This window comes from Syngnathus acus, chromosome 4 (assembly GCF_901709675.1).
Source record: "Syngnathus acus chromosome 4, fSynAcu1.2, whole genome shotgun sequence".
NCBI lineage: Eukaryota > Metazoa > Chordata > Actinopteri > Syngnathiformes > Syngnathidae > Syngnathus > Syngnathus acus.
The window spans coordinates 421,088-449,060 of record NC_051090.1 but is presented as its reverse complement, the minus strand read 5'-3'; the positions used below and the strand labels follow the sequence as shown (position 1 = coordinate 449,060).

General features: G+C 46.1%; 1 protein-coding gene across 6 annotated transcripts; it reads right to left on the bottom strand.

The window, feature by feature from the left end:
- Window positions 1-2,995: 2,995 nt before the first annotated feature.
- On the bottom strand, window positions 2,996-27,372 carry LOC119121854 (ephrin type-B receptor 1-like). Of its 6 annotated transcripts, none has more exons than XM_037249856.1 (20): window positions 27,141-27,372; window positions 20,952-21,016; window positions 19,997-20,287; window positions 19,527-19,745; window positions 19,265-19,445; window positions 16,442-16,597; window positions 15,284-15,546; window positions 14,563-14,638; window positions 13,413-13,537; window positions 10,965-11,130; window positions 10,620-10,725; window positions 10,443-10,504; window positions 10,132-10,329; window positions 9,106-9,353; window positions 8,138-8,205; window positions 7,624-7,771; window positions 7,301-7,450; window positions 5,977-6,173; window positions 5,728-5,886; window positions 2,996-5,247 (listed from the first exon to the last, which is right to left on the bottom strand). In XM_037249856.1, the coding sequence occupies exons 1-20, from the start codon at window positions 27,259-27,261 to the stop codon at window positions 5,136-5,138; spliced, it is 3,111 nt and encodes a 1,036-aa protein (XP_037105751.1). In that variant the 5' UTR covers window positions 27,262-27,372; the 3' UTR covers window positions 2,996-5,135. The 6 variants fall into 6 exon arrangements, with proteins under 6 accessions (XP_037105751.1, XP_037105752.1, XP_037105753.1 ...); XM_037249857.1 differs by lacking the exon at window positions 27,141-27,372 and adding an exon at window positions 24,364-24,634; XM_037249858.1 differs by lacking the exons at window positions 20,952-21,016; window positions 27,141-27,372 and having other exon boundaries at window positions 19,527-19,790; window positions 19,847-20,120.
- Between the last annotated feature and the right edge of the window lie 601 nt (window positions 27,373-27,973).

The following is a 27,973-nucleotide window of genomic DNA, read 5'->3' as shown; positions in this document are numbered from 1 at the left end:
GCTGGGTGGCGTGTTGACTTTTGGAATCAAAATAGGGAGGGAGGGAGGGAGGGAGGGAGGGAGGAAGGAAGGAAGGGAGGGATGTTGAAATCAAGCCAAGGACAAAGTTGAGTTAAATTTGTGAATGAACACTGTCATTTGAACATTGACAATAAAAACATAGCATTTAACCATGGGTTTCAATTAAAAAAAAAGAAGAAGAAAGTACGTCATTCCGTTTTATTTGGAGTTGCAGTGAGCGTATTCTACCAATAGAGATCCCTGTTGCTCTTCTCCTTTTTGTGAGTCATTTCTTCTTCCCATACAAGTACAGATAGATGTGTGCCCTGTGAGCGTGTCTGGCCACTGGGGCTGGCGGCTCATTTGGATGGTGCACACACTTGCATGCAGCAGTCTTTTCAGTCGCCAGTTCACTGTGTTGCAGCGCAGTCTGTTGGGGGAGATAAGAAGGAGGAGGGAGCCTGCTCGAGCAGCACAATGGCAGCACCATGCCAGCCAGCACCAAGCCAGCAGAGCAAACCGTCTTTGATGTGAGCGCACACAACGCTCTGCTCGGCTTCACGGCCAGTTCATAGGCTCAAGTGACGGCGCTCCAGATAGCACCACAGAGATGCTTGGACTCCTGCTGTTCGCAGAGATGAGATGATTTTCATATCCTGGCAATACTTTCATTGTTTATGCAAGCCATGTTTACCAGAATGAGTACAGGACGGATGGCAAACTATCTGTTCAAGCTCAGGCGCCTGCAGGCTGTCACAGAGGTGCATGAAAGAGACTGGGACTTTTTCTTGGCTGACCTCAATGCCAATGAAATGAAGGTGCCTGCCTGCCTGCCTGCCGGCCTGCGTGGCTGCCTGCCTGCGTGGCTGCCTGCCTGCCTGCCTGCGTGGCTGCCTGCCTGCGTGGCTGCCTGCCTGCCTGCCTGCCTGCCTGCCTGCCTGCCTGCCTGCCTGCCTGCCTGCCTGCCTGCCTGCCCGCCTGCCTGCCCGCCTGCCCGCCTGCCTGCCCGCCCGCCCGCCCGCCCGCCCGCCCGCCCGCCCGCCCGCCCGCCCGCCCGCCCGCCCGCCCGCCCGCCCGCCCGCCCGCCCGCCCGCCTGCCTGCCTGCCTGCCTGCCACAACTTGGCTCAAAAAAGAGCAAAGTAGTGCACCGGCCTACCCCGCCTCAAAACTTCCTCCAGGCAGTGGACAAGTTCACCTATCTGGGCAGTAGCCCCTCTCCATCCACCTTGAGGTCAACGACAGGATCGGCGAGGCCAGCGCTGCTTTCGGGAGAATGTGTGGGAGCCAAGGGGACTCTCCAACGTTATGAAAGATAGACAAACAATGACTCCTTATAGATGTATTAAAGTTCTTGTTGAAAAGGAGCATAATTGTGTCAAGCCAAGCCATTAATAGCATGAGAATTTCTAATGATGATTTCTTTCATTCATATCTCATGATGTGAATATTCTTTGAACCTTTAGCACTGAGGTCAAACATCCCTGGAGTCCTCATTATACTTGGCTCCGTTGTAAAATAAGAATAAAGAATCATTCATGGAATAATATGGGCTCTGGTGCATTGGCCTATTTGAACCCCTTGGCTTAGAGCTTAGCTCCCTTCAGAATTAAGAATGGAGAACAGAAGAGCAGCAAGTTTGCTCACTTGGATATCTTTGCAGGTGAAAAATGCATACAGGATAAGGACAAATACGTCATGAGGACACCAAAGGAAGACAATACAAGCACAGGCCCCTCGATTCTACAAGAACTAAATATAGACTTGAGGGAAGAAAGAACAATGGTAGGCAGGAAAGCTAGCTAGGGGCTCGCTTGTGCTGCAAGGAAGAAAAAAAAAAAAACAAGGTGGAAGGAAGGACTGCAAGGGAAGACGAGAGGATTGGAAATGGAGATGAAGCAAAGATCATCTGACCTTTGACCATTCAAATACAATTAAGAATACATTGATGAGGTCGAACCTTGACAGCAGGTGGCAAATATTGAGATGGATAAAAAGGGGCTGGATTTTGCGCCTTCTTTCTTATTCCACAAATGCAATATTACTCAATAGTGGAGGCTCATGGAGCATGCAGGTAAAGGAAACGTTTGGACTTGACATCCCCTTGAAGCCGTTAGGGCAGGATTTTGTTTTTTTCTTATTCCACAAATGCAATATTAATCACAATGCTGTGTCTAGAATAAAACATATTGTTGTCAAGAAACCTTTGGACTTGACATCCCTTTAAGCCGCTTTTGTTCAAATGTGTGCAAGTCTCTCCAGCCAGTACTGTAGTGTCATATTTATTTGACCATGCTAGTTGAGAGAGAGAGAGAGAGAGAGAGAGAGAGAGAGAGAGAGAGAGAGAGAGAGAGAGAGAGAGAGAGAGAGAGAGAGAGAGAGCGAGCGAGCGAGCGAGCGAGATAGCAGCTTCTGACTGCTGCTCAATAATAGATCAGCCTGCAGAGAGTTCTGTGTGGGACTCGAGAGGTGAAGCCAAGCGGTGACATGAAAAGAGAGCCAGACTGAGACAAAGCTCCTCTCCTCTCCTCTTGTCTTCACCAGTAATGATGCCCCAAAAGAAAAATGTAGAGCGCGGTCAGAAACAAGGCTGTTAATTATTTATCTAGGGACTTTCTGGAGAAACTGTCGATGGACAAAAAATAGCCTGTGATAGTGGTGAAGACAAAACGCAAGTGCTTCCTTCTCCTCCTGTATCATTGATTTGTTTTGCCCCCCCGCCCCCCCTCCTTGGTGAGGTCATGCAGCATGCTCTATGTTGTCATCACAAACACGCCTGAGCAGGCTTTGCTTTACGCCGTCAGTCCTTAGATTTTGAGCCAAGGCCTGCAACGACACGCACGCACGCACGCACATTCGTCATCAGATGTTTTCTTCTTGAAAGGCACTGTGAACATGATGCATCTGGAGTCGACAGGTACATAGATCTTCACATGGTTAAGGTTAAGTCATTATTGTTATGCCAGACATAAAAAAATGAATGCAGTCTTGTCCCAGTTTGTTGAAAAAGACAGCTTGATTGACTTTATTGATCAACAGTGCATTACAAGTGTATTGGTTCCAAAAAGATAACATCTACAAACCTGCACTCACCAAACATGTTTTAGGTACACTGAACAGCACACAAAGTATGTACAATACACCCATTTACACGCCGGCATCATAATATACAGGAGTGTGCAAAGAGCCATTATAGTACAGTGTTATTGGCAATGGCACGTGATGCTTGAATGATGGCTCGAGTTATTGACATGAAAACACACGGCGGCTCGGCTCGGCTCGGCTCGATTTGTTCATCTTTTAAATTAGAAACCAACAAATGGTGTCAGTGCATCCTTAATAGTTTGACAGTCAACATAGCAAGTTGGAATAAATAATTGAGAAGGCATAACACATCCGGAGAGCATGTTTGATCAGACTGGTACAAATTTGAAAAAAATAAACAGTCCAAAAGTGATATTAGTGGATCTCATCATAAAAACACACCAGCTGAGATGAATGATCATGGGCTGCCTGATTAGGACGACCCTGGAGCATTCATTGTGCTCCTGAGGTCAGAGGTCATTCATACCCTTGAGGATTGACAACCTGATTGAATGACATCAAAGAAATGATTTTGGCACCATTTTTGTATTTTCCCAATGCTCAATGAGCATTTATTGACTTGTATGTCATGGTTTTGTTTTGTATTTCATCACATTGTTGGTGGAAGATTTCCCTACTCCGTACTTTCCATTTTTGCAAGATATTAACAAAAAAAAGACAAAGCAGTGAAAAACAGTGGTGCTTGACAAAACACCGATTTCAGTCATGCGAAAACAAAACCTATTGAAAATAACAACTTCCAATTTCTTTCTCCTAGAAAATAGAAGAGACTCGCCTTTGCAGCTGTCGCAGCAAATTGAGAGGGTTCCTCAATTGTTAGTTATCCAACAAAGTCTGTGTGGATCTTGCTGCTTTGAGGAGGAGAAAAAAAATGGGCCTTGCCCGTATTCTTGGTTGAAAAGTTGAAATGACACAATTGTCAGATCTAAAGGCTTTGGATTTGCCTGCCAGCGGTTGCTTTTCCAAAACAGACCACATGCATCCATCCATCGCTCGCTCACAAATGTCCCATGGGATGAGCAGTGAGTAGAACAATCAGACTCATCCAAAGGTTTCATCATCATCATCATCATCCACACAAGTACAAAAGTCACTTGATTTGCGCATGCGACATGTTCAGGTGCTAAAGAAATGACTGAGCTCCTGTCGAGTGTCGCTATTGCAGCTAAACGGCATAAGACTTTGCCATCCACTGCATTTTGTGCACAACAGGAAGACCTCATTTGAATACATTAGTTGTATACTGTGGCCTGTCTGTTGCTCTTGTGCATGTCCCAAAAAAATAAAATAATAATCTTGTACTGAATGTGTCTTTCCCATACTCTCTGGGCTTCCGAGAGTATTTGTGCTGATTTGAACAACGGTACTCTGAATGAATGATTCAAGTAGGCCAGCCATGGCTTGGAAGCTGTGATCGACTCTTTTAATGATCAAAAGGAGAGACCAGGAAATGCATGTCAAACTTGGTTGTTCATGTAAACACAGCAGCTCATTGTGAAGAACAGTAATCACAGTCCTAAGACAAATTGGCAGATAAACAGCCCATCTCATAATATGTACACATTCTTCAATATGAAGAGAAAGAAGATGGTCACAGTCTCACTTAACCATGGGTTCTCACTTTTCATCTTTTCACACAAGAATGTGCTTTTTGGATAGGTTTTCGTTGACACCACTGGTTATTCTTTGGAGATACCTATTTCCCCCTCCCTAGCATCTTTGTACAATGGCTACTTAAGGTGGCGCTGTCTGTCCTTGAATCAAACTTCAAAAGTTGGCAAACGGAAACGGGCTTTTATGCAGGTCAGAGCAGATCAGGGCTTGTAAAGACCAGATACCTTTTTAACCACTTGAAGAGCTGCTCACCCTGCATTTAATCACTTCCATCGAGACATTACGTTGAAACGGAAGCGAGAAGAGAAGAGCAGAGCAGAGTCTGAACCGCGTTGGCGAGGAAGAGGAAGGGAGGGGAGGGATGGCATGTACACGTGCAAAAGTAGAGCACACCGCCCTTACCAAAAAACATTGGCCATTAAACAGATTCAGTAGGAGACTGCTCATCGATGTGACGCCTCAGCGACTGAACACTTTTCAGGATTTTCTTCTGATGTCCGGCAAGAGATACCCCGATCCTTTGGAGGTCTCTGACAAAACAAAAAGAAGTGTGAGCTTACGTTGTCAGTCTCGGAAATAACTCATCAGCAAGAAGAGCAACTGCAGTGCGTTATACAGAACATTTTTTCGTATTCTATTCCACGTTTGCAAATACACTATAAGAAACTGCAAACAGCAGCAGAAGCAAACATATGAATTCTGAGCATAAGCAATGGATAATAGCGCTGCTGGAACCCAAAGGAGTCATCGTTATTTTGAAAATAGAGCCATTCATTTGCACCCTGATAACAAAAGGGAGCAGCCAGGCAGGCAGGCAGGCAGGCAAGGGAAAGACGGCGCTGAATGGCAGACAGATGCACGCATGGAGCAGCCAGCCAGCCAGCCAGCCAGCAGCCTCCCTCCCTCCCTCCCTCCCTCCCTCCCTCCCAGATCTCCAGCTAACAAGATGCACGCTTGCTTGACGCATGCCGAGAGGGCCAGACGGCGCAGAAAAGAGAAGAAAGATGTACTCGGCCGTGATTTGGGTGACGAGCGGCAAGGAGGTGAAGCCCGATCCCAAGAAGGACTCTCTGTACTGGCTCATCTTCAGTGCAGCCAGCCACTCCTCCACAGAGTTCAAGCGGCTCAGATCTGGAGCACCGCCATCTAACAAAGGATGATGGGAAGGACTGGCGGCGGCGGCGGCGGCCGAGGAGGAGAGATGTCAAGGTAGAAGAAAATTCGGCCATTTCAATGCTTTGACATTTGCCCTCACTCACCCTGGCGCAACATTGTTGCTGGCAGCTTTCAGGGATGCGGGGTTGCGGATCATTTTGTCCAACATGTTGACAACGTCCGGGAACTTTGGTCGAGCGTTCCTGTCTTTTTGCCAGCAGTCAAGCATCAGCTGATGGAGAACTGTCGGACAATCCATGGGAGCCGGCAGGCGGAAGTCCTGCTCGATGGCATTAATCACCTGGGACATTTTGACAGTAGCTGAGTGCATCCTCCCAATCATGCAATTTGATGACACTGACTAAGTAGCATTTCTTACAGTGGCATCTAGAGGAGCGGAAAAAATACAACGACTGCTTCACGGAGCAAATAGGAAGAAGCTTCATTAAGCTGAGAGGGCTAGTCATGGAAAATCAAAAGACATGATTCAAATTCAATTGTTCATTACACTTTCTTTCGACTTGCTCCAAACTGTTGATTAAGAAATGCAGATGAGTTCAGATATTTCCATTTCCATGCTGGTATACTGTTTGCAATCACAGAGGAAATGAAAATAAATATTCATCTCGGCCCGCTGTTGTGTCTGATGTTGAGCAGGTACTGTAGCGTTGAATGGACGCTTGCAGATTTGAAAGCAGTTTGAGATTTTTGGGGTATCAACAATACAAGATGTGTACGTATTTGCACTGTCGTCTCCTCGTGAAAACATTGAGCCGGAAAAGCCACTTTTATCTCCCTCCGCCTACCCCGAGGCTCTTTGATAGCATTTGCCTCGAAGCTTTTGAGCTGCCTTTTGAAAAAGCACAAGTCAGACTGCTTAAAATTCATCATGTGAAGTTAGAAGCCGGCGTCAAAATACTCGGAAGACGACCGCACGGCACGGCACGGCACGGCACGATTGCAGCGGGAATTTGCGCTCAAGGTGAACTCCGAGTGACCCTGACACATTTCTTAAGCTTATGTGTTACCAAAAAATATTTTTTTTTTTAAAAGAATCACTCTACGCATCGCTGTCACTCAAAGTAGCAACATCACAGGTCTGTGGATTCATGATTAATTCATGCTGAACACAGCACCTGTGCTAACCCCACTGACAATTTCAATTCTGTCCCCTCAGTTTGGAAATATTTTGCGGCACGAGCTGCAGATATACATACGTACGTGGTATGTGTGTGTGTGACTTGTGCAGCGATTCAGGAGGTTCATGCATACTTAATAGGCTCGTTAGCTGCAGTGCTAGCACATCCTTTCCTCATCATTATGCGCTGCCTTTGCAAGAATAAAAATGCCTCTCTCCTTCTACTGTCTCTGTCACAGCTCGACTGCATTGTTCCAGGTCAGAATAGAAGAGGCCACGTTGCAACTCACATCTTGGTTACTCATATCCCAGTAAGGCCTTTCGCCATACGACATGACCTCCCAGGTGACGATCCCGTAACTCCAAACATCTGAAGCCGATGTGAACTTCCTATAGGCGATTGCCTCTGGGGCGGTCCACCGCACCGGGATCTTCCCCCCCTGAAAAGTGCCATACAGGTCAAGTCTATTTCGCATTTAAGTTGGAGCCATTTCCAAATGACTGAGACGAGAGGTAGAAGAAGAAGAAGAAGAAGAAGAGAGCAACACAGAGCACATCATACAGTCATCAATGTAGACTGTGTAAGCGCGTGTGTGTGTGTGTGTGCGCTCACCAGTGAACTGGTATATGTGGGATCCGAAGTATCTTCCTCCAGATAACGAGACAAGCCAAAGTCAGACACCTTACACACCAGGTTGCTGTTAACCAGGATGTTGCGAGCCGCCAGGTCTCTGTGAACGTAACTCATCTCGGCCAGGTACCTGCGAGCGAGCGAGCCACGTGATTGATTAGGAATCTCCCGCTCGCTGTAAAAGTGACATGGGATTTTGTGTGTTTTCATTTCCGTGCTATCTTTGCCTGAAATGGGATTTAAGGCTCGCCAACCACTACGTACTACGTCTGATTGAGTAGAGAGGATTACGGGGCGTTCTTACGGATGCTGCAACTGGCTGTTTGACTTTGCTGATGTGTGCACAACAAATGATGTACGTACGTATCTGTGATCACCACATCAAATTGCTTAAGAAATGACATTCAACAGAACAACCAAATCATTTCAAAAAAGAAAGCAGAAGCTTTCATCTGGAACGGCTTGCAATAGCAGAAATCCGTAAATGTGTGTATACCTCATTCCAGAAGCGATGCCTCTCAGCATACCAACCAGCTGGATGACTGGGAATTGCCCGTCATTTTGCTGCAAGAGCACACAGCGAGACACGAGTATTTTTCGACTCTTCCGCACAACAGAAGGTCTGACAGGTGAAAACAGTCAGCGTGCCTAACGAGTACATTTAAGCAAAAGTCAGCAGGTTGGTGCAAAAAGAGCAATCGCTTGCCATCATCTGCACAACAACTTAGCAGCATGCGTATGCTGAAACATTTGTTTCCGTACAGCACTTTGTGCTGCATTTCAAGAAAATCAAGGAAAAGTCATGTGTCATTTTGATTGATGAAATGAGGCTGGACCCGAATGAATACAAGTCGGATGTCTTGGAAATGGAAAAGGTAAGAATGAGTGGTCATTACTGACTTGACAGACTACAAACCAAGAGTGACTAAATGACACCGGGACAAAGAACCCACGACGACTGAAAAGAAAAAGGGGAACTAAAGCAAAAAACCTGACGAGACAACGTGGAGCACCTTGACACCACACAAAGCCTTGGAGCGAGTGAATGTGTCAATAGACGAATGGTGAGTCAAAAGAGATCACAGTGTGAGGACTGAGCATCAAACAGTTTTCTTTCCGTTTTTAGCAGTGCCTAGAAAGGGGATCAAACGGATGGACTGACGACCGGACAGACGGACGGACGGCCGGCCGGCGTGCTGGCAGGAAGAACAGAGCAGGAGCTTATTTCTCTCTTTTGTCTTTTTCTGGAAAAGCAGCTAAGGTCTTCCTTGGCCATCTGTTTCTCAATATGTGTGTATTTCTTTGTGCCTAAGTTTCTTTGACCCAGAAAATCAATCAATCAATCAATCAATCAATCAAAATAATGATATTGATATGATTCTATTGCACAGACCTTACTCATGATACCAATACTAATGATTGGCTGCATTCAAACAAATAAATAAACAAATGCATGTGACTTACTCTGAGAAATGAGTCAAGAGCTCCATTTTCCATGAATTCGGTGATGATCATGGTGGGCCTACTCTTGGTGACCACGCCTTCCAGCCTGATGATGTTTGGTTGGTCAAACTGGCCCATGATTGAGGCCTCAGACAGGAAGTCCCGCCGCTGCCTCTCAGAGTAGCCCACCTTCAGCGTTTTAATGGCAACAGGAATTTCTCTTTTGCCCACAGGCTTTAGTCGCCCTTTGTACACCTCTCCAAATTCTCCTGGAAGAGAATAAAGGTGGTTGGGTTTGTTTTTTCTTACAGAGAATATAGTTTTGGATTGTGGCCCAATTCTTAAAAGTGTGAGCCTTTCTCTCGGTATCACACACACACACGTATGCTCAATGGCTGATATAAAGTGCTGGAATTATTTTTAGTCGGGCTGAGCACAAATGTGTTGACTCATTGGCAAAGGAGGATGATTGCATGTTTACGTTTGTCCATACATGCTAGCTCCCTGAGAGGATTTAGGTTTTTATTGGAATTTTATTTGCTTTCTTTGTCAAAGTTTCACTTTGCTAAAATACAAAATTACAATTTTATGCAACACATCAACCACAATTTGCCACAGCGATAGCAGCAGCAGCAGCAGCAGCAGCAGCAGCAGCAGCAGCAGCAGCATTGACACAACTTGTTATCCTTTGCTGGATGTTCCAGCATAAATGAAAGCAAATTTTTCTCGACTTCAAAGCACAGCAAAATAATTGGAATGGCTTGTTCCCGCCTCATGCTCACTGACATGTAAAATTGCTTTATTTAGTCTCGTCTTATCTGCTGTTTCAAGTGACAGGCTGTCTCTTGGAAGGTGCAACAAGCGTTGCCAATGTGGCCTCGGAATACATACATACATACATATATTGGGAAGACTGTACGTACGCGGTGGAACTTGCCAACATTAACGCGCGAGTCATTGAAGAAGAAGAAGAAAACAAATACGATACTCGCCGTTCGTGCTCGCGTTAACCACCTCGGTCGGTTCAGGTCTGCGCTGCATGCTTACCTGAACCGATGACTTCCTCTATCTTGACACACGAGGGATCAATTTCCTTGGCAAACTCTCGAACAGCCTCGTTGGGGTCTTCGTAGGTGAAAGGATCAATGTATATCTTGACCCCCGGTGAACTGTGACCATCAGACATGGTGGGGAAGGTCACCGTGGGGGTAGGACCACTAAACATGTCACTTCTCAGCGCCACCTCTAATGACACAAAGGAGAAGCACAGCTTTACACTTGAGAGAGGAAAAAAAAAACGTCCATATCATCAAACAGTCTTGCGCTCATATGATAGAAAAAAGTGTGATGGCTCCTACCTCCCTCAGCATTGTACTGCTGCAGCTTGTCACCAAAGGCACTTTCTTTCAACTGCCTTCTCCTACAGGAAAAAACATTTAGGAATGGACGCAACGGTCAGGTCACTCTTTTCAACTGGCAGGCAGGCAGGCAGCCAATGGCGTGGCAAAGTGCATTTGGTTTTAGGGGTGAATCACCTGGTACATATGATGACGATGGCTACCAGAGAAACGATACAAACTCCGCCTACTAAGGAGCCTGCAATCAAGGAGAGCTGCTGTCCAAGGTCTGACTTGAACTCCTCTGCAAAAACATCCAAATGGGGTTCATTCAATTGTTGCACTGAATTGTTGGAACCCTAATATTAATATTATGAATAAAGAATGTTGGTTAGGTAAATTGACACTTTTGCAGACTGATTTCCAATCTGGCGAAAGCTCTCACGTGCCATGATTGTGCATGCATATCCCACTCCCTCCTCCTCCGCACGCGGGCGGGCACACACCTCCACAGCACTCCCATCCATCCACCCACACACTTACCATCAGTGAGCGTTTGGAAGAGCATCTCTTTACTGTAGGCTCCGTAGCCGGCCACGGTGCGAGCCCTCACCTGGACCACGTAGCCGGTACCCGGCCTAAGCCCCTCCAGAATCACACCGGGGGTCTGGCTCCAAACTAGCGAACTGTTGGACTCTGACGGTTGAGACTGCAGAGGAAGGAAGGAAGGAAGGAAGGAAGGAAGGATATTCACCCTTGGCTGAACTTTCCATCCCATCCCATCCCATCATGTCCTCCATGCTTTGGCGTATGTCCTGGCCTGGAACGTATGTATGTATGTATGTATGTATGTATCTGCAAAGAGCAGAGACTCTGCGTGACAAATTGCTAAATGGTAGCCTTGACAAAGCAGCTTGCCTGCACATACTAGAGTACAGCTGATAACTGGGATTCAGAATTTCTGCTTTGGAAACTGATATTCAGGTATTTCAATCGCTCACTTAGTAGCACTGTCTTTGACCTCATTTGCATGGAATGTTCATCTTCTATGTGTACACCTCTTTTTTCTTCTTCGATAGAGCTATTCGTGGTTGTTTTCTAATCATTTGCGGGCAATTGCAACGGTCCTCCAGGAAACACCTCATTTGTCGATTTGAAAATCCAATTCGAGCCCGCTCCACAAATATTGTTGTGGCCCTTTTCTCCAGTTTTATATTTAAGATAGAATTCCAAAGAGTCCAAATGGACACGTTTATCTGAAAAACCTCGGTTTCCATTAGCGCCCATCTTGTTGATAACATATCAGAAGCAAGTGCCCAGGGCGAATCGGTTCAAGCCCAACTAGACCACACGCTAGCGCTCTGCTTCCAGGAAGGCTCACTATTTTGGTGAGGAATTCAAAAAAGGGGACAAGATGATAGAGATGATGTCACGATGGGGGCGGAAATCATACTGGATGAATACAAAAGGCCGAGAAGACGGAGGGAAAAAGGGAATATCAACAAATTAGGCTCGGGGATGTAGAATGAGCTCAAAGCAATTTGGGCTCGAATATTAAATACTAGAACTGCCGGAAAAAAAAAAAACACATGGAAGCCTTTATTGTTCAAGCTTGTCATTACACATGAGATAATTGAGCAAAGAATTCCTTCCAAACACACGAGCGATAACAATGAACCGGATACAAATGAAAAATGAGGGCATATGCTTGCCGATAAAGGTTTATCTGTGAAAAATTAAGAATTATAAAATTGGAAGTGACCACAGAAATTGGGTCTTAATGTGAGGTGGGGGCTGCCACAGAGGGAAGGTTAGGCTGGCCCCCATCTGGGATGGAAGGTCTGGTACCCAGAGATAAGCAAGAGAAAAAAAAAAAAAAATTCCTTCCACTCTGTGCCATATTACATTTGTGGAATTCAAACCTCGTTATCTACAAGAGTGAAGGCAACGGATGAGGAAGTAAGGAGGGCTTGACCAGGTGGAAATGGAGAAGAGAGAAAAGAAATTGTCATCAATGAATTGAAAAAGAACAAGCAGTGAAATGATAATTAAACATTCAACCGTGGTTTTGACAGCTTGCCGCTAGTTTCTCTTGCTTTTTCAAATTGACATCAGATGTGCTTTGCTGGCAGTATGAAGGTTACGTTCTAACGTCGTACCTCACTAGACTTATGAAATGAAATGAAATCAAGCACAAATGTTTGACCGCTCCAAATTGCCCGTTTACTGTCATGTTGATTTCTTTTGTTTTAGTGTTTTGCTTCTTCAGAGCCACCTAAAAAGGTCGTTTCCACAACTAATGTAGCATGCATTCATTCATTCATTCATTCATTCATATTTTGCTTGAAGCCTAGATGCTCGTGCTCTTTGGAAGATGGAGGTCACGCCAGCTTTGCTTCCTGCAGTGCATCTTCAATCACATCCCTTTAAACTTGTGCTCATGAAAGTGAGAAGACATCCAACCAAGCAGCTCAATATGTTCCTAACTGTGTGTGGGTTTCTTAATGAAATTCAAATCTATGAAGAGAGCCAAAATCAAATGAAATGACTCCATCCATCACTTGAAGAAGCATTCACTTTTAGCTCCAATAGCCGACCGAGTTCCTAATTCCACTTTGGCACTGCATACTGAAGCCATCAAATATCAGCCAATGATAATGAACTAAATACTAGCCAAATAGATGACAGACTGTATACATGTGATAACGACGTAGTATGTTGTCAGAGCTCTGACAAGAGATAAGATGAGCCCTTACACACAGCGAGTCATATTGTCGTCAATGAGCGTATTCAAAGTGATTTGTTTTTCTGTACATGCCAGTAGAGGCGTGACCGCTTATTTGTTCCCGCAATCAGATGATGGCAAGTTCAAATGAGCGAGCTGCGTTTGGGTCTTTTGGTTGTCCCCATTTGATTGATCGGAATGGATCGGCAGGAGTGAGCAGTACGGACAAAGCGGACAGAAAAAGCACAGGAACCTTCCAAATCTACCTGATCAGAGTATCGTATCTCATAGTCCAGGATGATTCCATTGGGCTGTTCAGGGGGCGGCCACGACAACGAGAAACTGCGGCAGGTTGAGCTCACTTGGTGCATTATGGGTACCACGGAGGGAGCTGTTCAAATGCACACACAAGTGCACACAGTTAGCACACAACAATGCTGCAAAGACATCAAACAAGATGTTATGCGCTTGCCACTAATGGGGGAGCCAGATCGTGCTTTTAAGAGCCAGCCACTGGCTGTTGGCCATGGTGGAATGGTCAGGTTTATGCTTTTGCTGCTGGGAGTTTTACGTTGCATGACATGGAATAGAAACACCTCGTGGCTGTGTGTGCATGAGAAACAAAGGCAAAACCAAAAAAAAAAAAACATTCTAAGCATTGCTAAAATCCATAACACAATTGACTGATTGCTTTTGGGGGGGCTCATGATGTCAGACTGTGCATGAAATCCACCTTCATGATGCCTCTGCCAGGCTGTTCTAATCCTTGAGATTTGTTTGTCAAATTGTCTTCATTTGACAGAACGAGCCAACGAAAACTGAAAAGGCAATATGTCGACGTCATCGTTCTGTACACTGCATGGCGTAATGGTTTCTCCTGGCATAGGCTCAGTATTTGGGCATGGTTTTAGAAGCCCTCCCTCCCTCCCTCCCTCATAGAGGAAAAAGAAAGGCATTTTTTGGTTGAATGCTAAAACATTCATGGGATGAGGAGATTTAGATACGACAGTAGATGTGCTCAGAAGGAAGACAATTGATTACTTATTGAGAAAGAATGAGCCTGGGATACTGGAGATGCGCTGGAACATTTCAATTGAAATTGACTCGAGTCTGTCTCAATAAAGGCTTGATGGGACAGTCACTTGGCTGACTGAGAAGGAGGGTAGGGCCAGGCAGGCAGGCGTCAAAGAGAACAAGAACTAAGGGGAAGGCAGTGGCACGATGAAAGCTGCCGGAACAACACACAGGGAAAGCGATGACAAGCTGAGCTGAACATGTTTTATGAATTAAAAGGCTGCAGCTCCATTCCACCCCCCCCCTCAGCCATCCCTTACTCACATCATCCACATTGCCCCAGGGTACGATTACACACACCCCACAGATGGCCACACACACACACAATGCTTTTGCACTCACCAGCTTGATTGGTTGTAATGTTGATTGACACCTGCTGGGCAGGATGAGGGCTCTTATTGGAAACTCCATTTACTGCCTGTAGAATAGCACCATTTCAATGAGGTATAACATGAGAAACACATTTTCTAATCCGAGAACTCTAGTGCATCATTTTGCTTGAAATAAATAAACAAAACTCAGCTTTGTACAATTAAATTAACAGCACGTTTACCATTTACGCTATTATTGTCAGCAATGTTTTGAGCCAGGGCGACCAAATGCAGCTTGAACCGGGATTTATTGAAGGGAAAGGGAGTTGGAAGGGAGGCAGGTCGGTCGGTGGGTGGCTTGGGAGTCCCAAGACACAGACGGGAGAGAGACTCACGGCCAGCAAACAGACAGACCGACCGACCGAGGTCCACTTGGACAAGGCTAAAACTCTGACCGTGAGCCTCCAGACAGAGCGAGGGAAAACCAGACGGCAGGAACACTGGGCGCGGACAGGGACGGAACACAACAGTAGACACCGACAAGGAGCAACACGCCGACGGGCGGGCAGGGTTTAAATACATGAGACAACGAGAGGGAGCAGGTGACAGACATGACGGTGACGAAGGGGTGCGGCTGAGGGAAGTCGCCGGCCGGCCCAGCGCGCTCTGGCACGGGCGTGACAATTATTGAATGCACTGCTTGCTGTATTAAAGGCTTGATGTCTTTTGCTACACGGTGACACGAAACAAACCTCGATGTCAAAGACGTATGAGGTGTGGGCCCGCAGCTTGCTGATTTCCACCTTGGTTCCTTTTAAGCCCCTCCGAGCCGGAACGTAGGCCACGCTGTCGTCACACGGCTGACACAGCCGTCGCTCGCTACTGTGACAGCGCTGGCACAACACGTTGTAGGTCAAGTCTTGGCGATGACCCACGTCACGCGGCGGATGCCACTCCAGTTGCACCCACGTCTGGTTAACGACCGAGACCAAGTTACGAGGACCTGAAGGGACGCCTGGAGAAGGAGCAAGATTGGGAAGAAAAAAGAAATCGTTGGAAACCAGATTTGTCTTCCATAAGCATCCATATATGCGCATGCTGCCTGCCTGCCTGCCTGCCTGCCTGCCAAAGATGAAATGCATGAGCTGTATATGTTAGTGCGTGAGAAGACTCCCATTTAGGCCAAATTTGACTAACTTGCTGACTCAAATCATTTGCATACAAGTGAAACCAGGGGAAGATGACAGCAGAATGCGCCATCGTTTCTTTCCTCAGTCTGGAATTGGACTTTTTCAACGGTCAAGGATTAGCACCGAGTTGAGCAGTGAAAGTGAACTGTACATGAACCGGCTTTGAAATTCCCTAAAAACCATGGAGTGCTATCTAGGTCGGCCAGGACGTGACCATCTGAACAAATTCCCCATTCTTTGCATTGTCAATGGCCTACAAAAGGCATTTGGGCTGCAGAATCCCAAGATATAGATAGATAGATATATACACATCGACTTACATCCTGCACGCACACCCTCATACGTAAATGTTGGAAGCTGGAGGAGAGGAGATACACGCATGCACAATGTGACTGGCTGCAGAGACAGACTGAAATGATTCACGTCTCAACCTACTTCCACCACGTCTCAGCGGAGCTGCGCTAGAGAGTGCCTTTCGAAGGCTGCTCCTCGTCTTGCATAGCAATGCAGCCACACACACACACACGTCTTCACTTCAATGAAAGGCCAGTGCACATTTTAATCACAGATGGCCTCTTGAAATGTCCCTTAATACATTTTTGATGCTGATTTTAAATGTGTTTCTTTTTTTTTTTTGCACATGAGGTCATTGGGATATTTTCCATTTTTTTCAAATTCAGTAAGACGTGCGATGAGCCGCTACCGCGGAGAGGGACTTACTGGCGCACAGGTCGTGCGGCTTGTCCATATCGCCCCGATAGTAGCCGTTGCGACAACCGCAAAGGGAGGCCGCTTCGATGGTGGAGCGGCTGTTGAGTGGACATTGCTGACATAATCCGGGCCCCTGGGATGATTTAAAGGTGCCCTGCGGACAAGCTGCCAGCAGATTGGAAATGTTAAGATGAAATCAACAAAGTTAGCAAAGAGCAGTTTGTAAGGGCAATTGTTGGTGAGTGCACATTATTTCGAACAGACACAAATGTGTTTTTGGGGTAGCGACAGCACAAGACTTTGATAGCTTTCATCCTCTTTTGTGGGTCAGAGTGCTTCGTATGTGCTCATTCCAAACATTTGACCCTTTCAGTTGAAATGCATCGATGACTAGTTAAAGACGATTTTTGCATTTTTTCATCATTCAGGAGGAACAGGTTGGGAGCAACAAGTACTTTCTAAGTCAGACTGCAGACGTGCTGTTTCATGATTCGCCATGCCCTCAGAAAATAGCAGCGTTGTAATGGAGGATAAGATTGGAGGCTTGCTTTTGAAGGACTCATGAAAGCCAAATCAAATAGCAGACTCCATTTGAGGCTGTTAGGAGATATCAAACAAACAAACAAACAAACTGTGCTCAAAACGCAGCTTCTCACAACTTAGTACTAAGTGACTTCCATGCCAAATATGTTGCAATGAAGGCAGTGTGTGCAGTGAGAGCATCAATATCCCATTGTTTCCAACGCAGCGTGCAACATAACCGTGGGACTCAATAGCCAGCAGTGCAGTGCCCTGTTCTGGTCAATTTCCCTTCCAATTGTTTTTTTTGTCTCCCATTGCTCGCTCCCAAAGTGCAGCAATGAAAAAGGCCATGGCATAGAAGATGCAGTCAAGGAGAGACTACACTCTGGTACTCTCGGTAGCTTTTGCCATGAAATGTTTCCACAGCAATTGAGCACTTCAAGCCATTGGGGAGAAGCACTTTGTTAGGAAAGCCAAAATGGCACCAAAACTTTGAATCTGGTTCCTCACTCAGTTGATGCTCTGTCTGCGGCAATGTGTGGAAGCTCCTCAAAGCCAACTTTGCAGCGCTGTCATTTATATTGGATGTGCTGTGCCTGCTGTAGATGGTCGCTGTCAAACGTCAGTCCCATTTCCATTTCAAGTACCAAGTATAATCGCTCTTGTTGTTCAAAGTGTCTTCAAGTGGATTTTTGGAGGATTGTAGGAGCTCAATAATACTTAGTCAAAAGGAAATTCAAGAGTTCAATGTGATTGTGTTTGTCTCAATTAGGGAAATGGAGAAAGGTTTGAAAAACGCGGATGAACAAGAGCACGGCGGTTCTTTGAGCTATCAAGGAGACGTCAGGCATTGGAAAGTGCACATCTTCCCCAAGTTGGATGAAGTCCATTCAATACCAAAGTTACAAATATTCCACACAAACATGACTTTGAAGTCATCCATCTCGATCTTCAATGTCCTTTGAATAGGCCGCCGACAGACATCTGGCTTGTCAAGGTCATTGATTCGACAACAAGTTGGTATGCACTGGCTGCGTTGCGTCACCGTGGCAACATGCGCAAGCCATTAGTCGTCGTCTTCACAGACACAGACTCTGGCTTTCGAAGCTCATTCAAAGACGCGTCCAACTATGTATGACCTGTCGCGGCAGCCTTTGCTTTTGCTCTTTTCGATGATCTACGTATCACATGAAATGGACAACCACTATAGAAGTGGAAATGAATGTGCCCAGTTGGAAAGCGCTTCACGTCTCTGTTAGAGTCAGTACGATATTGTTGCGTGCGTGCGTGCGCGCGCTGCATTAAATCGTTAAACACCTAAACTAGCCCATTTGCTCTATCTGTCTGTGCCAGGATCAATATGGCGTCATCGAAAAAGAAGATACAGCAAAAGCCACGACAGTAACCTCGCTCATCAGTGCATTTGAGCAAAAGTGAGTGGCACTTCATGCAAACCCCTGAGTGAGGAATTACTACAGGTTTAGCGACTTTGACCAACTGACTGATTCATTCTTCCACACGTGACCTTAAAATGCTTCTTTTACCACTTTCCCTTTTGCTTACTGTCCTACTATATCTCTCATGCTACAGAACTCATTTGCACTTTCCTAATTAGTATGGGATGAAAAAGACTCACTTATCATTTCACCACACATGTACAGACAGGAACACACACCAAGAGAAATGTGCACACACACACACACACAATGGATTAGTCTCAAAAGAAAATGAGAAATGAGGGGAACTACTTGAAGGAGGAAATGGGGAAAGAGGGCAGATAAAAAGGCAGTGCAAATGAGAAACACAAGAGAATGAAGAGTATTTTGGTGCCAAGGCTGCGCTGCTGTGGGGTGGGGTGGGGTGGGGTGGCGTGGGTTACTTCCTTTAGCGAAAATACATCTGAGAATCTGTCTGCGCTTATGATTATTCATTCATAAGCAGAAAAACTGGAATTTCGGGAGAGCATTCATATTGAAATGACTCTCCTCTGCTCTCCGCCAGCCTTGAGAGGCGCATGCATCACTGATGATGTTTAATGGACCAAGCAGGGACTTAAAAGGTAATACCGTAGGTGCTAGCGTGCTTGTATACTGGTTAGCACGTCTGCTTCAAAGCCTTGGGAGGAAATATCATCTTTGTGTGGAGTTGACATGCGTTCCCTGTCCTTTTTAGAATCCCAATCAGAATCCCCTTTACCAAGCGAGTACGCGTGTAGAAAGGCACAAGGAGGGTTTTTTACAAGCCCTCCCTCCCTCCCTCTCATTTTTTCCAGGCACATTTCGGAGCTATCAAATAAAAAGAAAGATTCACCTCTGCACAAGTTGTCATTGTCTGGTTCATAACCCGCCTTACAGCTACAGCTGCCAATGGGTACCATCCACTCGCCATCGCCGTTACAGTAAAGTTTGATGGGCACATCCACTTCCTCTGCATTGGGGATGCAGCTTCCTCGAGCAATGACAAGCGACGTCGATTCTGCTCCGGTCAGCGTCTGCGCAGAAAAAAGAAAACACAGTACACCAAAGGATGTCACCAAAGACAATTCCAAAGAGCAACTGGGTCCGTTCCGTACCTCTGGAAAGTAAGCAAAGTTCTGAACGATGCTGGGACATTTTTTGTAGAAAACTCGGACAGCAAGAAGGGACATACAAGCTCCCAGATCCTGGAAAGCCAAATGGAAGCCTTTTCCTTTGGACAGTGGGCCAAAACTCCGAACTTCTGTGTTCACCTTCATTAACCTGCCGCCAAAATCCACTTGGGAGAAACTCTCATCTGCTGCGATGGTGTCCACCTGTTGTAGCGGAAGACACGAGCAGAAAAAGCAGGAAGATCCGATCTTTGTGTGTCTTGGCATGTGAAGAAATTGACACTAAAGCAGACTTTGACTTTTTGGAGCACTTGCGTTGTTATTTGCATGATCTTTTAGCCGCATGGGTTAGGCTTAGGGCTTCCGAAGCAAAGCGTCACTTCAAAAGCGACCGTGGTGTGGTGTGGTGTGGTGAAGGCTTCCGGCCCTCCGCCATAAGCTTTGAAAGATGTTACCTTGAGAAAGGGGGCATTGGCCCAATATTCCACCCCTCGGACGGCCTCTGACACGGCCCTGTCGGTTTCCAAATAGTAGAGGTTGAACGTCTCTTTGCAGGAGCCAAGGACACTGGGGATGGAGGCGCAGTCTCGTACAGTGAAGCGGATTTCCACGTAGATTCTCAACGCCGCCCTTCTGTCAATGTAGGTGGTGAGGAGCCAGTTGTTCTGGCTGGGCTCAAACACATTGCACACTTGATACGTCCTGATGGTGTTGAGGTTCTCGTCGTAGCCGCTCACCTCCTCCCACTGGGATGGATGGATGGATGGATGGCAAAATGGGAGCAGGCAGATGGGAGGGAGAAGCAAAATGCTTAGCGACTTTACTCAACCTTGCTCTAGATTGAAGCGAGTTCTCTTCATCTGCATATTTTGTCTTGCTCGGCGCTGCACCGTGTTGTGCAGCTATTAACAGCAACACACAGGGAGGCCGCGATCCAGCGTGCCTGCCGCCCGCCGACTCCCCATTCGGTACGGATTTATTAGTCATATATTTGGGGGGGGGGGAAAAAAACAGCCTCAACAGCCTGCCTCTGGTGGTTCCCTAGCCCTGGTCTGAAGCGCCAAGATTTCATAGAGTAGAAATCCAAAAGCCGTGTGTCTGTAGGTTGTCACCGAGCACTTTTTTATATTTTCATCTGACCCCACTACATTGAAATATTTGATTGGTTGAAGATGAATCAACAGCTACTATATTTGTCGTGTCAATATCAGTATCATCCAAACGATGATTGGATTGGGTTTTTTTCAGGACATTGGTCTGTCTTTTGGCATGATTGCAATAGTGTTAATCCCGTTTCATCTCAATGTTAGATCATTCTAAAGTGTATTCAAACTATTCAGCCTTCGTTCGGCGCACAAGCGCACTCATGCTCAAGTATCCATCTGCCAAAGAAAGACAAAATGCTCATACTCCATTGGCAGGGAACGATATCCAGCCCAGTTCAGCTGTTGCTGTCCTCGTATCCATCACTGTATCTGGAACACAACAAATAAGGACAGAAAGGGCCATTAGGAATAAATATACGTATCATCCAAGCAAAATCCACCGTATCCCCTTGTCCATATAAAAAGCCATTTCCATTCAAGTATTTTGAAGCCAATCCATTTGCTTCGAAACGGCACTAATATGCGCTCAAGTGACATACGTTGTGCATCACGCAAGCCCCCAACATCCAACCTTTGGAAGTGAAACACGGCGAGAGAACGACATCACACTGAGAGGCGGCGGGCCGGCCGGCGGGCCGCAGGCAAACAAGCCGCTTGATTCCCCCTGCTCGTGCATTTGTTCATGCTGTCACCCTGCTTCTCATTATCTCCCTTCCTCCTCACAGCCTCCCCAACTTCACTCGTCTCTTTGATCCACCCCCCTTCACTTTGGGTGTTTCTTTTTTTTTGTCAGTGAGCTCGCCTAATTACAGCAGAATCAGTTTTTTTTTTCCAGCTCTCCTTGGAGAATGAAGGTCATTTGGGGAAATGAAATGTTTGTCACGCCGAATGTATTCCACGATCAGAAATCACAGAGCAAAGCTTATTCAAACAGTAACAATTGTCACCATCCAATTTGTAGCTTCAGTGCATTCACTGGTGTCTTGTCAACAAACATTCCATGACAAAAATGCAGCTGCTTTTGTATTCATTCAGTTCTCGGTATTCGCCTTGGCCATTCATTCCTAAGGTCTTTGTTGTTGCTCTACAAAATTCATGGGAGATTGATTCACGGTACAATTTCAACAGAAGAAATAGTACTACTATTGTCAAAGAGGGCTTTGAATTCAGGGCTTGCTTAGCAGAAGAAGAATATGCAAGCTCTCCCAGGAATTGGAATGGACCATCACTATGCCATCTGAAGACTGAAGAGCAGTAAGCAGCAAGGTCTTCAGTGTGTTTGGCTTGAAACCGATACGGCAACAACAACAACAAAATCCATTCGTTCCTTTGATCCTGTTCTAGCAGAGAGCGACAATCTCTCCCGACTGACGGTGTCCAAAACAGAATTGAGCCAATACTAGAAATGCACCATTCCGAGCTTTTTAAAAAACCTGCCTGCTCAGGTGTGCTTACAAATGAGGCAATATTCTTTGAGTCTAATGAGAACCAAATGTAGTCTTGTGTTTCATGGGTTTATTAGAATCATCATTGTAAGTAACAGCACACATTTCTTTGTGCAGAATAGGGAATACCAGCCTAATTACTTTTGACATATTGTAGGCTGTGCTTGCTTGCTTGCAGCCATCCAGCCATCCATCCATCCATCCAGCCAGCCAGCCAGCCAGCCATCCAGCCATCCAGCCAGCCAGCCAGCCAGCCAGCCAGCCAGCCAGCCAGCCAGCCAGCCAGCCAGCCAGCCAGCCAGCCAGCCAGCCAGCCAGCCAGCCAGCCAGCCATCCAGCCAGCCATCCAGCCAGCCATCTAGCCAGCCAGCCAGCAGGCGAGCCAGCCAGCCAGCCACACCTCCACAATCCATGCTGTGACACGACATGAAATGTAAACCATTTAATGGAGCAGCGGGTAAATCTTTCTGCTACGATAACACTCGGGCTGTTAAAAGCTTGTTGAGGCCCGCGAGGAAGCCATCAAACTACAGCTGCCCACCCAATTGTATTCTTATACTGGCTGTGATCTCCAAGTGCTGCTGGAAATTGTAACATCAGATCATGGTATGCTAATTAGCCTTGCATCCCTCAACCAAATGAGTGCCAATTACTTTGGATGTACAGGAGATGTGTGTGTTGGCAGAATTGAACAACATCAATAGATCCATGATGACATGTTAAAAGCCTCACAGATGTTTGTTGACCATTTCAAGTAGAGTGAGTGAGTGAGTGAGTGAGTGAGTGAGTGAGTGAGTGAGTGAGTGAGTGAGTGAGTGAGTGAGTGAGTGAGTGAGTGAGTGAGTGAGTGAGTGACACAGTATCATCACAAAAGGCTCTGGGCAGTCTGAATCTGTCACGTTTCGTCCCCAGCCGTTCCACGAGGTGTTTGTTGTCATGGTTTCTGTCTGTGTGCCAGCCAAACAACAGAGAACTAATGGAAGTTCTCAAAGCAAAGTCCAAATGGAAAAGAAAGCAAAGGCGGCCACGACAAGTTGCGCAATGAAATGACAAGGTAGTAAAAAGGCAATCAAAGATGGATTGTTTTCTCATGAAGCTAAACTCTTTTCTTGTACCTTTGATGGAATTTTGACTGGCATGCTGCCCAAGTCCAATTTGCATTCTCATTCCCCCGACCCACTCAATGCTGCCCTGCTTTTGAGGAACAGCTGCAGAATTGGGCCAAAAAGAACTTGCATAACCCTCCGAAAATAGCAGCTTAGAAATCATTTTTACAGTAATCATTTGGAGAAGTGCATTTCACGGTGACCCTGGATTGACAGCACTGCGATATGCAACCCTTTTTCGACATCATCCTTTGGTGTCACTATCTTTTCTTTTTATTTTCTTCATCGCTACGGCTGACACAGTGCTGCACAGACATCATTGACTCATCCAACGCCCGTTTTCCTTTCCTTTCCCTTTTGTTGACACGGGCGTCCTCATCCAGCATGGCTCTGCGAGACCATATGCCCACAACACAAGAGGCTGCCAGCGTGCCCAATCACAAGTAACACATCATCATCACCATCATGATTTAGGGCTATACAAATCAACTTGATCATCATAAGTCCAGAATGCCCACAGAGCCCAAATTTGGAATAAGTATGTCGCCGCCCGTGACAACAACTAACTTGACCAAAGCCCAGAAATGACTTTTGTTCAAAAAAAGAAAATCAAGAGAGAACGTAACCAAATATAGAGCATCACTGGATTTGTTCAAATGTGTTTGAAGTTGTCGAATTTTCAATAGTTTGAATATTTTATGAATTTCTGTGCAGCAACGGACATGAATCATCAATTAGTAGAGCGCCATGAAAAAGTTGCGTGAAAATTCACGGCAAAGATGTGAAAATTCAGAGTTAAGGAAATATTTTCACACAAGCAGAACTCATTAATCACATCGCAGTTAACATTGGAGGTGTCTTGTTGGGAAACCGAGTGGTGTGTCTAATACAAGACACACATTATGATTCCCGTCTCAGTGCATGAAGCCCACAACTACTAGGTCAATATTGCTCTGGGGCTGATGACAAAACACAAACAAACGTACTACTCAAAATGCTGAAGGAGAATACAGATTTCATATTTGGAATGAAAGCTTAAGCGTGTTAAGGATCTTGTGAGCGACCACTCGGGCTATGTGTCTGTCACACTGATAACGTGTCGCTACATGAAAATAGAACGAGCATGAGCAGGCAGAGCAGAGCAGAGCAGAGCATTTGTACGGACGTGTACGAAGGGCCTCGCTTCTGTCAAGGTCCACTTGGGTCCACTCGGAGGTGCCCGGTGAGTATGTTTATTAGGGGGAAGAAGATGAATTTCAGTGAGTGCCGTTTTCCACTCAACAACACAACTGACCTAACTGATTCTTCATTTATGCGTGTTTACATATAAATTGCCCCATTATGGAAAAATCACACAGAAATAAAAATCTGGTTAAGGGTTAGGAATAGATGACACTAGCTAAGACAACACTACGTAGTATGTGTGTATATTCTGGGGAAGGGTGTGTCGTGTCTTGTCTTTCTTCAACAGCCATTCATTCTCTTTCTCATATTCTGATCATTTGCATATTTTCCAATAGAGATGCAATGGTGAGTGAATCTGTAAACGGCAATCCTTGAACAGACAAGACAATTCAGAAGAGAATGCTTTGCCAACAACAAAGTCTCGGGAGATGCGAGAGGACACCTGTTCTCCTTTTTGGAGCGCAACCAGCCAGCCAGCCAGCCAGCCAGCCAGACAGACAGACAGACAGACATCCAGCCAGCCATCCATCCATCCATCCATCCATCCATCCATCCATCCATCCATCCATCCATCCATCCATCCATCCAGCCATCCAGCCATCCAGCCATCCAGCCAGCCATCCAGCCATCCAGCCATCCATCCAGCCAGCCAGCCAGCCAGCCAGCCAGCGTCTCTCTCTGCTCAGCTGCCCAAGTCCCTTTCCAACATGCGAGAGAAACAGTCACACACAAATAAATGAATTGAACACTCAAAGGCAAAGGATCAAAATTGCAACTTTTGATCACGGTGCTTCAAATCACCGCTTTGAAATCAGTGTTACACGGGCACATCTGCGCAAAATGCGCAATCCTGGAAAGAAGTCGGGTCCACCGATTGCAGAGCCGGATCAATCATTTTTAATAAGCGGCCCGGCCCTGGAGAACACGGATGGTACTGCTCCAAATATGTATTGCCTTGTTCAAAAGAGGATGAAATAGGCCATTGTGTGCAGAGCTCTTCTTTTGTACCCCGCAGTATGGAATGAATCATCTTTGCGACTGTCTGTCATGTTTTGTGGCAAAGGTGCAAGCCTGACACTCGGAGGTAGCTCATTTATTCGACCAAAATGGAGCCCCTTTAGCCCTTGCATGTGTTTATTAGGCAAGTGGAATGGCATAACAAGGCGCCGTCAGCCACACTGCACCTCTTCCTCGAAGCCGCGTGCGGCTCCCACACGCAAACTCGGTGATGTGCTGAGCGAAAATAGACCTCCCGAATGCATTTTCATGTGCTCTAATGGGGGAGCCTTGCCAGAGTCTGTCATTACACACACCATTAGAACACCACAGAGGATTTGGCTCACACTTTTATTTAAGACAGCAGCAGTGGGAAGATGTGCAAAAACCACGGGCGGCTGCTGCTGCTGCTGCTGCTGCTGCTGCTGCACAAGGACGCAGGATTTTGCAGGGATGGGTGGAAGAAAACCAGGACACGTACATACAACTAATGAAACAAATTCATACGATAGACAGTGGTGCAATCGCTTTGTTTACTCTTAGCCATAATGCCATAATTGACAATGTTGGTCATAAATAATGGTGATATATTCATCCTCACCACCAGGGTGGCGGGCGGATGTGTCTTTGGGCAGCAGGCGAGGAACACCCTGCACCGGTCGCCAGCCAATCGCAGGGCACAAACAGACAAACCACCATTCGCACTCAAACTTTGACGGTCAACCATCTATGTATTTAGAGTTTGGGAGGAAAAATGGTGATATGACATATTTACATCTTGGTCAACTGTTTGTTTCCAAATCATCTGAAGGACAGCCAAGAAAAGGAAAGCTTGCCTCAAATAGCAAAAACAAAGCAAAACAGCAAACGGTATGAGATGACCTAGTTGCTGTTGTTGATGAATGGCAGCACTCCAGGCTGCCGCCGCCGCCGCCGCCGCCGCCGCTACTCTACTCTACTCTACTCTACTCAATGTTGCCTTAATTACGTTTTGAAATCAACAACCATACATCATATTCACAATAAATGATTAAGTTGTCATCTTCAATTTGGAACATGAAGCTTTTGGAATTGATAGATAAAGGTTGCATTGTGGGTAGACTTGATCAACAAACGTAAACTACTTTAAATGTCAGTGTTCTCTCCAGCCGTACAAGCAGAACATTTTCCATTGCAATGTTGGCTGATTTTTCATCACAGAAGCTGCAGGTTACAATTATCCTTTTGAATCTCAAGGTGGTGTCTCTAATATTAGACAAAGCTGCAGTGCATTCCATGTTAGGCTTTGCTCGTATTGGACTTACTTTATTTCACTACATAAGAGGGAAAAAACATGAGCAATGCCTGCCTGTCTGTCTGTCTGATCATAGGCTGCACTGCAGTTTTACACCAACCTAAGCAAAAGAAATAAACACCGATTTTCTTTTTTTCCCCCCAGTCTTATCTTTATAAGGAAATACATTTTCATAAAGCTCTGTCATTAGATTGTGTAGCTTATGTTGGGACCAGTGTGTGCATACACATTAGAGGGGACAAACAACATTATGGGAATGAAAGGAACATTTGTCTAATTACTGCTTGCTTGAGAAAAAATTGAACAACATGATCGACTGAAAGTTGCAATGTCACTGCTTTGCTTTGCTTTACTTTCCAGAATAAAATGAGACATCATCATCTTACAACGGAATAGGTTGAAGTGTCAAATGAGTAGCGTGTAATTGCAAATTGCTGACAGACGAGAGAAAATGCGCTGCTACCTACCTTCCACTGCACACACTGAAGAAGTGATGAAGCCCAGAAGAACGCCCGTAAAAGTGGGCAGCATGACTCCAAAGAGTAGCCGCCAGTCCTCTGCCATCGTCACGAGCAATATCCCGCTCATGCACTGCTGAGGATTCCGCACATCGCCATCGTCAACGAGAGAAACGCTTGCACGCACGGCCGTGCATAGAAGGCTGACGGATGCTGTGATGCGCTGCTGCGAGGGAGGGAGGAAGGAAGGAAGGAAGGAAGGAAGGAAGGAAGGAAGGAAGGAAGGGAGGGAGGGAGGGAGGGAGGGAGGAAGGAAGGAAGGAAGGGAGGGAGGGAGGGAGGGAGGGAGGAAGGAAGGAAGGAAGGGAGGGAGGGAGGGAGGAAGGAAGGAAGGAAGGAAGGAAGGAAGGAAGGAAGGAAGGAAGGAAGGAAGGAAGGAAGGAAGGGAGGGAGGGAGGGAGGGAGGGAGGGAGGAAGGAAGGAAGGAAGGAAGGAAGGAAGGAAGGAAGGAAGGAAGGAAGGAAGGAAGGAAGGAAGGAAGGAAGGAAGGAAGGAAGGAAGGAAGGATTCTCCTCTCCTCTCCTCTCCTCTCCCACTTGTGTCATTACCGCCTCTCCAACACTTTAGTGGCCAATCAGCGAAGAAGATGGCGGCTCATTAACCAATCAGCTTCCCTTTGACGCCTGACTTCCACACCAAACCCAATGGACACAGCGACCCCAAGTGGCCAAACAGAAGAAAAGCAATTCGACTTCTTTCGAATTTTGGAGCCCTTCATCATCATCATCATAATAATAATATATTCAGTATAACAGTGCGTGATAAATTCTGAAACAAAAAAA